The sequence below is a fragment of the Manacus vitellinus genome, unplaced genomic scaffold (genome assembly GCF_001715985.3).
Source record: "Manacus vitellinus isolate BGI_N305 unplaced genomic scaffold, ASM171598v3 scaffold_6_pilon, whole genome shotgun sequence".
NCBI lineage: Eukaryota > Metazoa > Chordata > Aves > Passeriformes > Pipridae > Manacus > Manacus vitellinus.
This window is the reverse complement of record NW_021940750.1, coordinates 37,185,865-37,198,011: the sequence shown is the minus strand read 5'-3', so window position 1 is coordinate 37,198,011 and position 12,147 is coordinate 37,185,865. Positions and strand designations below refer to the sequence as shown.

The following is a 12,147-nucleotide window of genomic DNA, read 5'->3' as shown; positions in this document are numbered from 1 at the left end:
TGCTATTAAAAGTACTCTAGTTCATTTGCTTTGGAAAGTGTTTACTTTTCTGTACACATTTTATTTCTATTCCGAAGTCCAGAAAGATAAAATCCACTCGTGTGCAGGTAAAATGCTTTGAACACACAAAGCACAAGGTAAGTGCTAAGGATGCTGTTACCAGCACCTGGCAGGAACATCTGTACAGGAATACAGCTCCTAAAGGAAAGGAGAGCATGCAGCCAAGAGCTCCCCCCGCGCGGTGTGTAGCTGCTTGAGCACTGGCTTGGGTGGAAGTGACACCTTGGTGTCCTTATTGCACTTAATGACTACAGGTGGTTGCTTTCAGTCAAGCCTGAGCTACAGGAGTATGACTCATGCTTCTCTAAGGGCAAAGGAATGTCCCAGTCGGCAGCACACTCATCGCATCATGCACAACCGCGAGGGGCCGGGAAAGGCGAACCGGGAACGACTCCACGAAACAACACGTAATGCTCCCGTCATGAATTCAGGAGGCGAAGTCCTTCAGAATTGTACAAGCCAAATTTTCAGAGCAAATCCACAAACTGGGCACCCGGCTGCCCACCCTTCCATCACACAGAGCCTGGGAGAGCCCACCCACAGGCTGCATTGACTGTGTCTGCAGGACACCCATCGTGCTACTGCCTCCTACAAGGTACAAGCTGGTTCCACTGAACTTGCCACGGATAATATCGGAATATCAGAGTCAAAGCAGCATTAGGAATGGACCTGGAAACACCATATTTGTTTCATGAACTTGGTATTTTACACTATTTAGCCACTACACATTTTAACCACTCAAGTTGCACTTGAACTGTAACAGACATTCTGGGCCCGCCCAAATAATTTTCAGATTAATCCTGTTAACACATTCTCTCACTGTAAAGTGGCACAAAATACACCTGACTTGCAAGATAATCCTAAACAGAGATCCCTGTGCATGCCATGCAGTTCTACCTAGAATTAATATCAGTTACAGAGAAAGAAAAGAAGTCTGTCACAAAGGCAGAGGAATGCCATTAAGGCTAAAGCTTTCTAAAAAAGTCACCCCCCATTATCCTGCTGGCTCTTTTGCAGCATCTCTTCATGGCAGATTCATGCATTCAAGGAACTTTACCAAAACCTGGTCCCTAGCAGCCTGTGTGCCTCACCTATTCACTAGGCAGCTCTGGGCAGTCACACTGTGTCTGTCCTGACCAGCAAACCAAGTCAGGCAAGAACATTCAATACTTCAAAGCTTGGCACTTAAACTGTACCCACAATGTCTGTGCAGACTCCAGCAGCCTGCAGCAATCATGTAACTCCCTAAGCCTATAACCCCCCCCATTATTTCAGAGTCCCAGGGTGGGATTTATTGTAGGACATGGAAGGTCCTGCTGTTCTGCAGGTGCAGATTGTTCTTGCAGTCCAAAGCACGGCTGCAGAGTTGTGGAACTGCACTTGTGTCAGAACAGCAGCTGCAAAATACCACTGAAAATTTTGACAGCAGCCACCGCAGCTGTGGAGAACTATAATGATCGGGCGGTCTGACCACCGGGCTTTGGGAAGAGCTTTCCCTTTCTGTGGCTTTTTTTATACTTCCCTCTTGTTTTCTTTATTTTTTTTTAAACTGTTTTGTTTTTGGGGTTTTTTTTTGAGTGTCTATAATTTCCTAAAGAAAGGGGTAGAAACAGGACAGAAAAGAAAGCAAATATGAAAGACTACCATCACCCCAAAAGCCTCCGTAAGTTGACACAACAGAAGCAATGACTTCTTTGGCTTTCTTAAGAGCTTTTTGAGGTTTAGGGGTTTTGGTCTCATAGCTGAAGATACGTTCACCCTAAGATGCAGGTTCCTAATTGCCACTATTGCAAATTATTTGTTTGGGTTTTGGGGTTTTTGTTAGTTTTTCAGGAAGCGCTCTACTTTAGTTTAGTTTTCTAATGTTAAGTAATGGATCTAATATTAGTTTGTGGTAAGGATGCCCACTAACTATAAACATACATTTGATATACCTGATTCATAGTGATGCCTTGTGGTACATATGTGTTTTACTCAAGGCACTTTTGAAAACATGGGATCTTGATGCAAGAGGTCATTTAAATTGGAGGCAGGGGGAATCCTTCTCTGAAGAAGCCATTGTGCTCTGCTGGGCTGACCTCAAGCTGTACCAGGCAACAACTCTGAAGCTGCAATGGCAGTTTCTGCTATGCATTGCATATACCTGGATTCAAACCAGTGCAAATGGAGAGGCAAAAAACCCAACCACTCTCAGGCGCAGACACAAGCAGAGTCCAAAATCTCAGCTCGAAACTGGAGATCAAACAAGATCCAGTGCAAAGCCTGCCCTGTTGCAGCCCTGCTAAGCCAGCAACACTGCATGGAGAGTAATGCTCCAGCCTAGGAGATGGAAATGGTATCTGAACGTGATCCAAGATTGGAAGATGGGAGTCAGCTCAGAGGTGGGTCAGAGCCTCTGACACAGACCTAAGGGAACCAGTAACTATGGCGACTGGTTGGGTGGGCACTGCAAGCCTGCTCTTGAAGTGTCCCCTCCTACTGAAGTGTCCCCTCCTCCTGCACTGAAACCTTCCATGAGTCCAAGGTAAGAGCAGCAGGCAGCACCCTAGGGAGGACTCCATCTCCCCTACACACCCACCACTCTCCAACCCACACATCATCATCTAGGTGCCTTAGACTAAAGGGAATTTCACCCTGAATGGTCGTTTTCTCTCTTTCTAAATGCAGTTGCAGACTGATAAACGACCTCAGGAAAGAGGGTGGAAGGGGATTAACTTCAGCCTTTTAACTTCGGGCTTTCAAACCTGCTCACAAGACAATGAACTTCGATTGTTCTCTCCCTTGCTCAGACATCATGCAAAGTCTTTCTGCCAAGGGCAATGGGGGCGACAGTGGGAGAGTAATCTCAACCCTACAAAAATGGGACATGCTAATGAAGATACTGACAGAACCGGACACCATCACTGAGTGCTGCAAAGAGAATTTACATAATGTTACTCTAACAGTTCAATAAAAATGGCATCAGTAAAAGGAGGCTTTCACGAAAGAAGTTACCCCCAAACACTCAGTGCAACTGAGTTTCTGTTAAGTTTCATTTTGTTACATAAATTGCTATTATTATTATTATTTCTTACTTACGATGTTAACAGAGCAGGAGGATACTTGAAATAAAAGGCTGTGCATGCACAATACCCACACAAATAAATTCCAGTGATCCACCCCAGCACCAGGCACGGTGCCCTTCCCTGCCCACTGAGCTGAGCCCTCCCTGTAGGAGGAGTAGGGGAATTCATCACCAAATATACAGTATATTGTCATGGAATGATACCAGGAAACAATACTAACAGGAGTCTGAACGTGTCCTTCACGTCATATTAATCTACTGTTTAACTCGGCAGAAAAGACAGTGAGGAAATAAAAGCTCAATTCACCCAGCCTGAGATCAAAACTGTCATGGCAATATTGGCAGGTTAGACCCTGATTCTTTAAATAGTACATTGCCTTTGTTAAACAAAAGTCATTCTTTTATTACATAATAGAGATTATAAATAAAGGTAAAGTGTGCATGCAGTCAACTGCATATTATACAAGCAATATCTATGTTAATAATTGCTTTCTTTGGCAGGCCAGAATCCAGCTGGACATGCAATATTTACATATCAAAATCCTTGGTGTGTTCAAGTCATATTGGATGCAAGTGAAAATATATATGTATATATATTTACCGTATACACACACATATATATATATGTATAAAGGTATATATACAGCTCTGCATATATACTGTATACATATATACACATAGGTATATGCTAAAAGTGGATTTCATCTTTTTCTGATTCAGGTGATGCAGGCCTTGAAACACTAAAAATATCCTGACAGGATATCTGGGGGGGTAGTTGGGGTGATAAATGAGACTTGGGGGAAGAGATCTGGGATACGTTCTTTTCAGACAATAATTTTAAAATTTCTGCCACCTGCTTCTCAAGGGCAGCCATCCTACTGCTTAGCAGCTGGATATCTTCTTTGAGTTCGTGCTTGACTTCCTGCAGCGTGGTTTGTAAGGCCTGCTCAGGAATGGGGTAGAAAGGACACCTGGCATCCGCCTGAATGGGGCTGTGCTCCAGGGGGCTGCGAGTCTCACCAGCTTTATCCAAGCGAAGGTCACTTTTTGTTATTCCACTGTCACAAGAGTCTGTTTTCCTCAGTGGGTTTTTATTTACACCGTTCTCCGAGTCATTGGACTTGGGGTCGTCGGACAGCAACCCCATGGACTCGGCCTTTGTGACGTTGTTCCAGTCCTCCTTCTTCTCCTCGTGGGCCCCCATCGTGTTCTTCAGTCGAAGCCACCCTTTCCCGTTCCCGTTTTTCATCCGCATGGGACTGTTCACTTTGAGACATTTTTGGTCCCCATTTCCGTTTGGCTTGAGCTCCATCGCATCCCGGTTGTTCTGCTTCACGGCCTCACTGGTTTTCATGTAGGCCAGGGTGGTCTGGATGGGGGTGATCTGAGACACGGTGACCACGCTGGTGCCCGTGATGGAGGCCCCGTTCTGCACGCTCCGGCTTTCCACCTGAAGCTGGTTCCTTTCCGGGTCGACGTGGGTTGAGCCTTGATTGCGCATCTCCTTCTGCTGTTTGAATTTCTGGAAGAGTTTCCGCACAGGGTGGTCCACAGGGATGCTCAGTGTCACCTCGTTCTTCTGGCGCAGGCGCTCCTCTTCTTCCTTCTTGACATCGCTGATCTTCCGGAAGATGATCTGTGGAGAATAAATCCACAACAGAGTCAGTATCCAAAGGACATCACATGTGGCAAATATTAATGTGAAATGGGGAAACAGTATTGAGAACAGCCATTTCTATCTTAATTCTTAATTTTGATCTTCCTTTCTATCTTAACTTTTTGTAGTGAATTCGAATGGAGCTGATGAAGACATCGTAACCTCAGATGTATGCCACAGCACATATAGGTTACACATATACACACACACTTTCTTAAAAGTATAGACTAAAAGTGGATTTAATCTTTTTTCTTGATGTAGAAGATAGAGCCTTGAAGAACTAAAAATACCCTGACACCAACAGAATGAAAGAAACTGAATAAAGAAAAGAAAGCAAGAAAGCGAGAACCCAAATACTGTGATCCCTACCCACCCATTACTCACACTCACAGGTGCTCTGTCACTATCATTAGTACAATCGAAAGGAAACAGTAATTCAGTGGAGACTACACAGCTGTAAGATTAATTCAATGTGCATAGCCTTCCAGAGACTGGAAAATCCAAATGTGCTCAATACTTTTTAGCTTTGCTTATTGTTAGCTTTGCAGGAGTGGCTGGAGGGTGTAATTAGGTTCACCATGGGCTATGTGTGTGGCTTCACACACTACACAAGTGTTTCCTAGAGAGTTTGTATGCCTAGTATGTGCAGGTGTACTGGGAGCACCATGGAGAAGCAGCATAAAACCCAGCAATATCCACCAGTTCATAATGCCATGCCATCTAATGCTGCAGTTATTTCACCCTGCAGCATGTCTCAGGCTTCTACAGAAAAATGAATTTCAGCCTCGAGCTGGGAAAGGATCAACAGAGTAAAAACCTTTCTGTTGATTTTTCTGTGTGTTATTCGTATGATTTTTTTATTTAGGTTCACCCAGTTTTCTTGAATGTGGGACTGAGGCAGGATAGGGAAAATCTGGTTCTCTGATTCACAATTCTAAAGCGAAAAGCAGCATGTGATTAAATGTAAATATGGACTGCATTCTTACTTCTGTGGTAAGAAAAGGAAAATACACAAACGAAACCCCGTGACAGTCAGCTGTAGTTTTGAAAGATCCATTTGAGTATCCATATTTCAGTATCTATTTACTTTCAAGTCTCATATCTTCAGAAGTCAGCAGAGAAGTACCACGATGGCTACAGATCCTTCCCCGCATGAATCTGGGATGAGCTGGACTTCAAAGCTTCGTTAGAGAGCTTTCAAATGCAGTGAATATATCCTTGCATGCTGCTGATAGATGCAGCTGCTTATAGTAATTTGGTTAACATGTTCATTAGAAGGCTAGTTAAAAAAATATAAACAAAACCAAGGGAGAAACATAGAAGCTACTTTCATCTGACTCCTCTGACCTAGATGCATGGACACCTAACCTCTTCTGGAGGCTCCCCTTCATTAGTGGCTGCCCTCATGGAGCTTCTCTCTCTTTCTCTAAGATAAGCCACTGGAGACAACAAATAAATGCAAGAGAAGTTGCCCTTGATTCAAAATTGAGTAATTACATTTAATTGAAGCCACGCTCCCTAAATGCAGATTTGGAAGGTGGGTTGTGTGTGATGTTTGTGCTTCTCTTTCCCTGAAGGGCAGCGCAGCACCTCTGGCAGAAGATTGCAATAGTGAAAGCAACCAGCTGCAAGGATGTGTCCCTAAGTTGTGCCTCAGGGGAGAAGGCTGGTTCCTCCACTGGTGTCCCTCTTTGCCTGTGCTGCTCTGCCTTGTGCTGTGTCAGGCCAGAGGGGCTGGGTTCCTGAAAAAAACCTGCAATTGGGAAAAATCCTGTACCCAGTGTTTTACAAGGGCATGTAGTGACAGGACAAGGGGGAATGGCTTTAAAATGAAAGAGAGTAGTTTAGTTTGGATGTTAGGAAGAAATTATTAACTGTGAGGGTGGTGAGGCCCTGGAACAGATTGCCTAGTAAAGTTGTGGATGCCCCATCCCTGGAAGTGTTCAAGGCCACGCTGGATGCAGCTCTGAGCAAGCTGTTCTAGTGGAAGATATACCTGCCCACGTCAGGGGGCTGGAACCAAATGATCTTTAAGGTCCCTCCCAACTCAAACCATTCTATGTTTCTATGATTCCCCTGCTTTCTGGCCACAAGCCTATTTCACAGCTTGAGCACCCTCCTCTCCCGCAGCCAGTCTGCCTGGCAGGTGGTGGCTGGAGGCAGCCGGGGATGCTGGAATGCAGGCAGCTGCCTGCAGCCCGGCAGGGGCTGGCAGCATTCCCCTGTCCAGTGCAGCACTGGATGTGCCACCGGGAAAGGCACGAGGTAACTTTGACAACTTCTGTCCTGCTGAATGTTTATGAAGACCAGAATGACAACAACAAAGAACACAGCACCAGTTTTTGATTCCTCTCCAAAAGCTTGCACTTCACCGTAAACTACCCTCACCTCCCTTTTTTCCCCAGACCAATCTTTCTTTTCTCCCTTTTCTAGTCTCAGTTCAAAACTTCCCCAGGCAGAGGTCATCTCCCTGCACAGAATATAATTACCCATGACTGCTGCTGTGCCTTCTGCAGAAGAAAAACCAAGACTGCATTAATTTCACACCACCTGTACCTCATACTCCTGAAGTGGGTCCTAATGAAAGCCAGGAAATGCCTCCAGGGTTTTTTTGCCCCAGAACAACTTGGCCAGATGACCACTTGGAGAAGCTGAGCCCAGTGCCACAGGAGTCTGAGCCTGAGTGCTGCCATGACTCAGCACAGAGCTAATGCTTTGGAGAAAACCAAACGTGTTCCTGCTGCAGGGATGGGCAGCCAAGGTGATGAACACCATCACTGCTAAGCGAGCGAGACCAAGGGCCCACTAAACACTCACAGTTGGGGGCTTTATGCCTCCTTTATGAGCATGCAGTGGAGTAGACACACACTCAAAGTCCTGCTGTCACCTCCCCAGGAGATGTTCCTTCAGCTTCTTGCAGGACACAGGCTGGAGCCTGGCAGAGCTCTTTAATAAATTATTTCCTCTTTCTCCTCTTGGGACAGGAAGTGCTACACCTTGGAATGACTATGGGCAGCTCCTCTGAAGGAACGAGCCTGCTGCACTCTGAATAACCTCAGAAAATACCCAGGGACTCAGAAATTTGGGAGTTAGCTGAAAGTCAAGGATTCAGGAGTGATCTACCTTGGTGGAGCCCTATTTCCAATGGAGCAAATACTGATGCACAGCCCTGGGCCTACTCTCCCCTTGGCCTTCTCATGTAGGCTGTATGTATTTATGGCTGTTTGCTGTTTTCTTTTTCTAACCAGGCAGGCCCTCATATCCCAGCTGACACTGTGAGATGATGGCCCTTTGGATGGAGACTGGGGTCTTGGTCCTCATTCACCCACTGAACTGCTCTGCCATCATGAGGAAATCATTTCATCCCATGGAGACTTTCCCCTCTTCAGGACATCCATCCACAACCAAGGAAGCTGTACACCTAGCACAGCAAGGATCTAGTTTTGGTCAGGAGTACTTGATGTCAGTATATGTACAAATAAAATAAAAGAAAGATTTTCTTATACAGACAAAGAACTGAGGAAAGAAAAAAAAAGAGATGTGAATTCTAGCACTAAAAGACCAATAGCTATTTTTCATTACCATTTTTTTCCATATTAGGAGTTTTTTCATGTGGTTGGATTTTATCCACTTCCACAAATGTTTAAACTAAGCCAGAATAGTTAAAATGTGTTTACATTTACAAATGTTTACATGGAGACAATTCTATTAATGTCCAATAACTATTACCAGATATTTTTCTTCATAAATTAGAACAGAAAAACACCTCATGCAATCTGACATTCCTCAGCAAATTGGGAGAGGCTTATTTTGGAACCTTAAATTTGTCTCTGACCCTTTTCAGAGAGGTTACACATAGGCCTGTCCAAATGTATGTCCCAGGAACAGACACAAACTTCAAACAAGTTAATCAGAAGAAACAGAATTAACTGTGTGTATAGCACACCTCAGGGAGTAAAGAGCCGTACTCCTGTCTCACACCAAGTTCTAAATCCATTAATGTGACAGAGATTAAGAGTAGGACTTCATTCTTTATGGATGGGATTGTGAAAGACTGTTCCATGTAACACAAATCCTGTCCCACGGGATGTTTTTCCTGCCTTTAATGTATTTATTTTGTGAAGGAGGAGCAACAGAGGTGACGTTAATTATTGACCTTGCAAAGAGAAAGCAACAGTTAACTGATAGCCAGCCATGGGGGCTGAAATATTTGGGAGACAACAGCAACTTGAGATTCTCCATTTGATTTGAACCTCAACCTCCTTTCCCTCCCCTCCACACCAAGAGGAGTAACTCGTTACTGTGAACTCAATCCTTTGCAAAGTCAGACCTTACCACAGGTGCTGGCAATGGATATGTTACTGCTGGCTCCTGTGAGGTGCCAGCTTGTATAACTGGACCCAAAGCCAAATGCAGATGAGGACAGCAGCAATGAGAAGTCAGGGAGTCAGCTCAAGGCTGAGACACCCACAGGTTCTCCCATCTACCGCTGAATTAATCAGTAAAGCTGTGGCCTTTCCAGATACTTTGAAATTCATCCCTTGTCTGCTGTCTTTTTTTGTACCAGCACGGCTAAAACCATTCCTCCTTGACCTTGCTCCATACACAAAGATCCCTTAATAAGTGACTCCAATGAAGGTACGTGAATGGATTAAAGAACTGGTATAAGTCTTGAAGAACTACAGTAAGTTTCTAAAAAGTAGGAAATATTTGACCAGAGATCATCCGTTCCTGTCCCTGAACATCCCATGCTGTTGTTAGTGGCATTCAATACGTGCCTGCTCCTCAACACAGAAATCCAGATAAATGGAGAGTGATGTAGCAAAAGGGTACACAGTTGTCATGGTGATGGAGGCAGTGGGTGTGCATGGACTGAGAGAGAGGGAAAGCCACACAAACCCATCAATGCAAAGATTTCCACAGCGACTAATATACTCTGAGTGCCCAAGCTGTGGCATCCTACAAATCTGGTTGATGGGCAAGGGATGCTGGAGTCCCGCAGCAAGGGGAGACCCTGTCCTGGAAGAATGGGTTTGACTCAGATAATTTCTGCAGTGCCAAAAACTGTAATAGAAAGGAAACACAGCACTTCAGGCCTCACAGCTACATCCATTCAGTGACCCACAGGTCACATTCATTAAAGCACAGGCCAGGTTGATGTTGATTCTGGTCACCTCTCAGAAGTTTGTTCCAGAGATAACTATCTTGTCTATATTAATGTCTTATAGAAGCTCCATCTCCCTGGCATCTGGTTACTCACAGCCCAATGTGTTTGTCCAGATCCCTGTATTTTTGTTCCTATTTAATACAGAAACATCTGAGAAGACACCTGAGATCAGTGAAATAGAATCACAGAATCACAGAATCATTAAGGTTGGAACCAAGATCAAGTCTGAACCAGGTTAACAAATTTGAAGAAATACAGGGTTCTTTGTAACCTGGAGAATGCCAGTGACCCATCTGACAGCACAGATCCACAGCTGTGCTGGAAAACACTGCAGGTGGAGCAAGTGGGACAAGCAGACAAAGCAAGTTGGAACTTTCCAGGCCAGCTCCAGTGATGAAGGAAGCATCTTAGGGAAATGCACCTTTCCTTGGACCACACTGCAGTGCTGGTAGCTCCTGGTTTGCTTGGAGTTGGCTGAGACCCACCAAGCAGCTGCTTCATCAGCTTTCAGATCCCACCAGAAGTATTTTGACTGGTCCAACTCCTCCAGGAATGTTTAATTCCCATAAAAAAAGGTCAGTGTCCTCATAAGATGTGTTGGTTTGGGCACTCTTTTATATAGGCTTTTTTTTTCGGAAATAGGAGAGCTGCCTTCCATTGCCTCCTTGGCCTGAAATGATTCAAGACGAGTCCTTCACACAAGCTTAGCTGAAGCTGGCAAATGGATTTTAAAGTTTTGAAAGGTATAACCAATATCCAATACTGCAATCACATATATCTCATTTTCTTCAGAAATAATGCTACGGGGCTACACAACATAAATTTTTGTAAAGACGTTTGCAGAAAATACTATTAATTTTCACATCTTGGGAGTGCATCGCAGAAAAGTAATTTATATTTTTGTCATGCTAACGTGGGAAGTGGGTTTGCGTCAGACCCAGGATTTAGACACACAATACCCCAACACGTGTGGTGCTCAGACGAGTGTGCTGTTTTCCTGCTCCTGAGAACAAACCACAAAATACACCCAATTTCCAGAGCACAGACACTCACAACAGGGCTCACCTACAAAGCCTGTGTCTGCATCTGAACTCACCCTCCCAGGAGCCCTGCACAGTGGAGGGAGAATAAAAAAGCACTTGGAAGTTGTGAGTCATTTCACCTGCAGCTAGATGTTAAACCAGGTCAGACAAGCTGTACCCTGAGATGCCTGTTTGTCTCCTGTGTCTACACAGGGAGCTCTGTGCCTGTCGCCTGTATGCAGACATCCTCCACGGATGGTGGGTATGAAGGATTCAAATCCCTACCTCTGGCACTGCAAATGTCAGGGTTTGGTGCAGATTGTGTAAAAAGCCTCTGCAAAGTTTGTCTCTGTATATGTATGTGTGTGATATACCCTTCGTCTGATGCTATTTTTATCCCCCCCCCAGCATGCTAGGGTATTGCCAATTCCCAGCTGGGATGCATCCTCAGAGACCAGCCAGTCCTTCCAGACAAACATTATTATTTTAAAAGCTGCAGAGGGAGGACAAGCCACGACTGCCTGGGAGACCATGCCAGACTGGAGGCTCCTAGTGAAAGGCTGTGAAAAAACCAGATATTTTACCTGCATGAAACAATCAAATGAACCACCAGCAGTGAAGGGAAAGCCACCCCCCTCCCCTTGTTCTCACCACACTTCCCAGGAAAACCTTCCAGACCATCTGAGATGTCTGTGTCTGTTCCTGTACAACCACTCTTCTGCATTGCAAATCTCATCCAGGATAGATGCTGCTCAGATCACTCCCACCACTAGGTGAGTCTAGGATGCTTCAGTTCTTGAGGACTAGCCCCCTTCCCTCTAGGAACGTTCAGCTGTCAAAACAAGGCATATCTGGGACCCTCTTTTTTGATATTCTGAAAACTAGGCCAGTCAAGTCCAATTTCTCATGAGTAACCCTTGGTAAACAGGCTTGATGCAAACCCAAAGTGTTTTTAAGATGTAGGCAGGTCCCAGAGAACACGAATCACTATTAATACTTGATGTAAAAATGTTTTTAAATCTTATTTCTCAGATTTTTGGTTTTTTCTAAAACTTCCACTGTGTTAACAAATGTTCCTTTTTATTTACATGAATTAAAATGTTATTTAAAATGTTAAACTATGAAAGACTAGACATGAAATGAATGAACAGGAAATGACTCTACACAAGCCTTTCTG

The 12,147-nt window shown here is 44.5% G+C and overlaps 1 protein-coding gene across 1 annotated transcript in view; it reads right to left on the bottom strand.

The window, feature by feature from the left end:
• Positions 1 to 3,068: 3,068 nt before the first annotated feature.
• Positions 3,069 to 12,147, bottom strand: part of KCNH5 (potassium voltage-gated channel subfamily H member 5) — a 154,080-nt gene continuing 145,001 nt past the window's right edge. Inside the window, exon 12 of the mRNA XM_029964152.1 lies at positions 3,069 to 4,760. Coding sequence (XP_029820012.1) covers positions 3,813 to 4,760 — 948 coding nt within the window. The 3' untranslated portion in view covers positions 3,069 to 3,812. The remainder of the gene's footprint in view (positions 4,761 to 12,147) is intronic.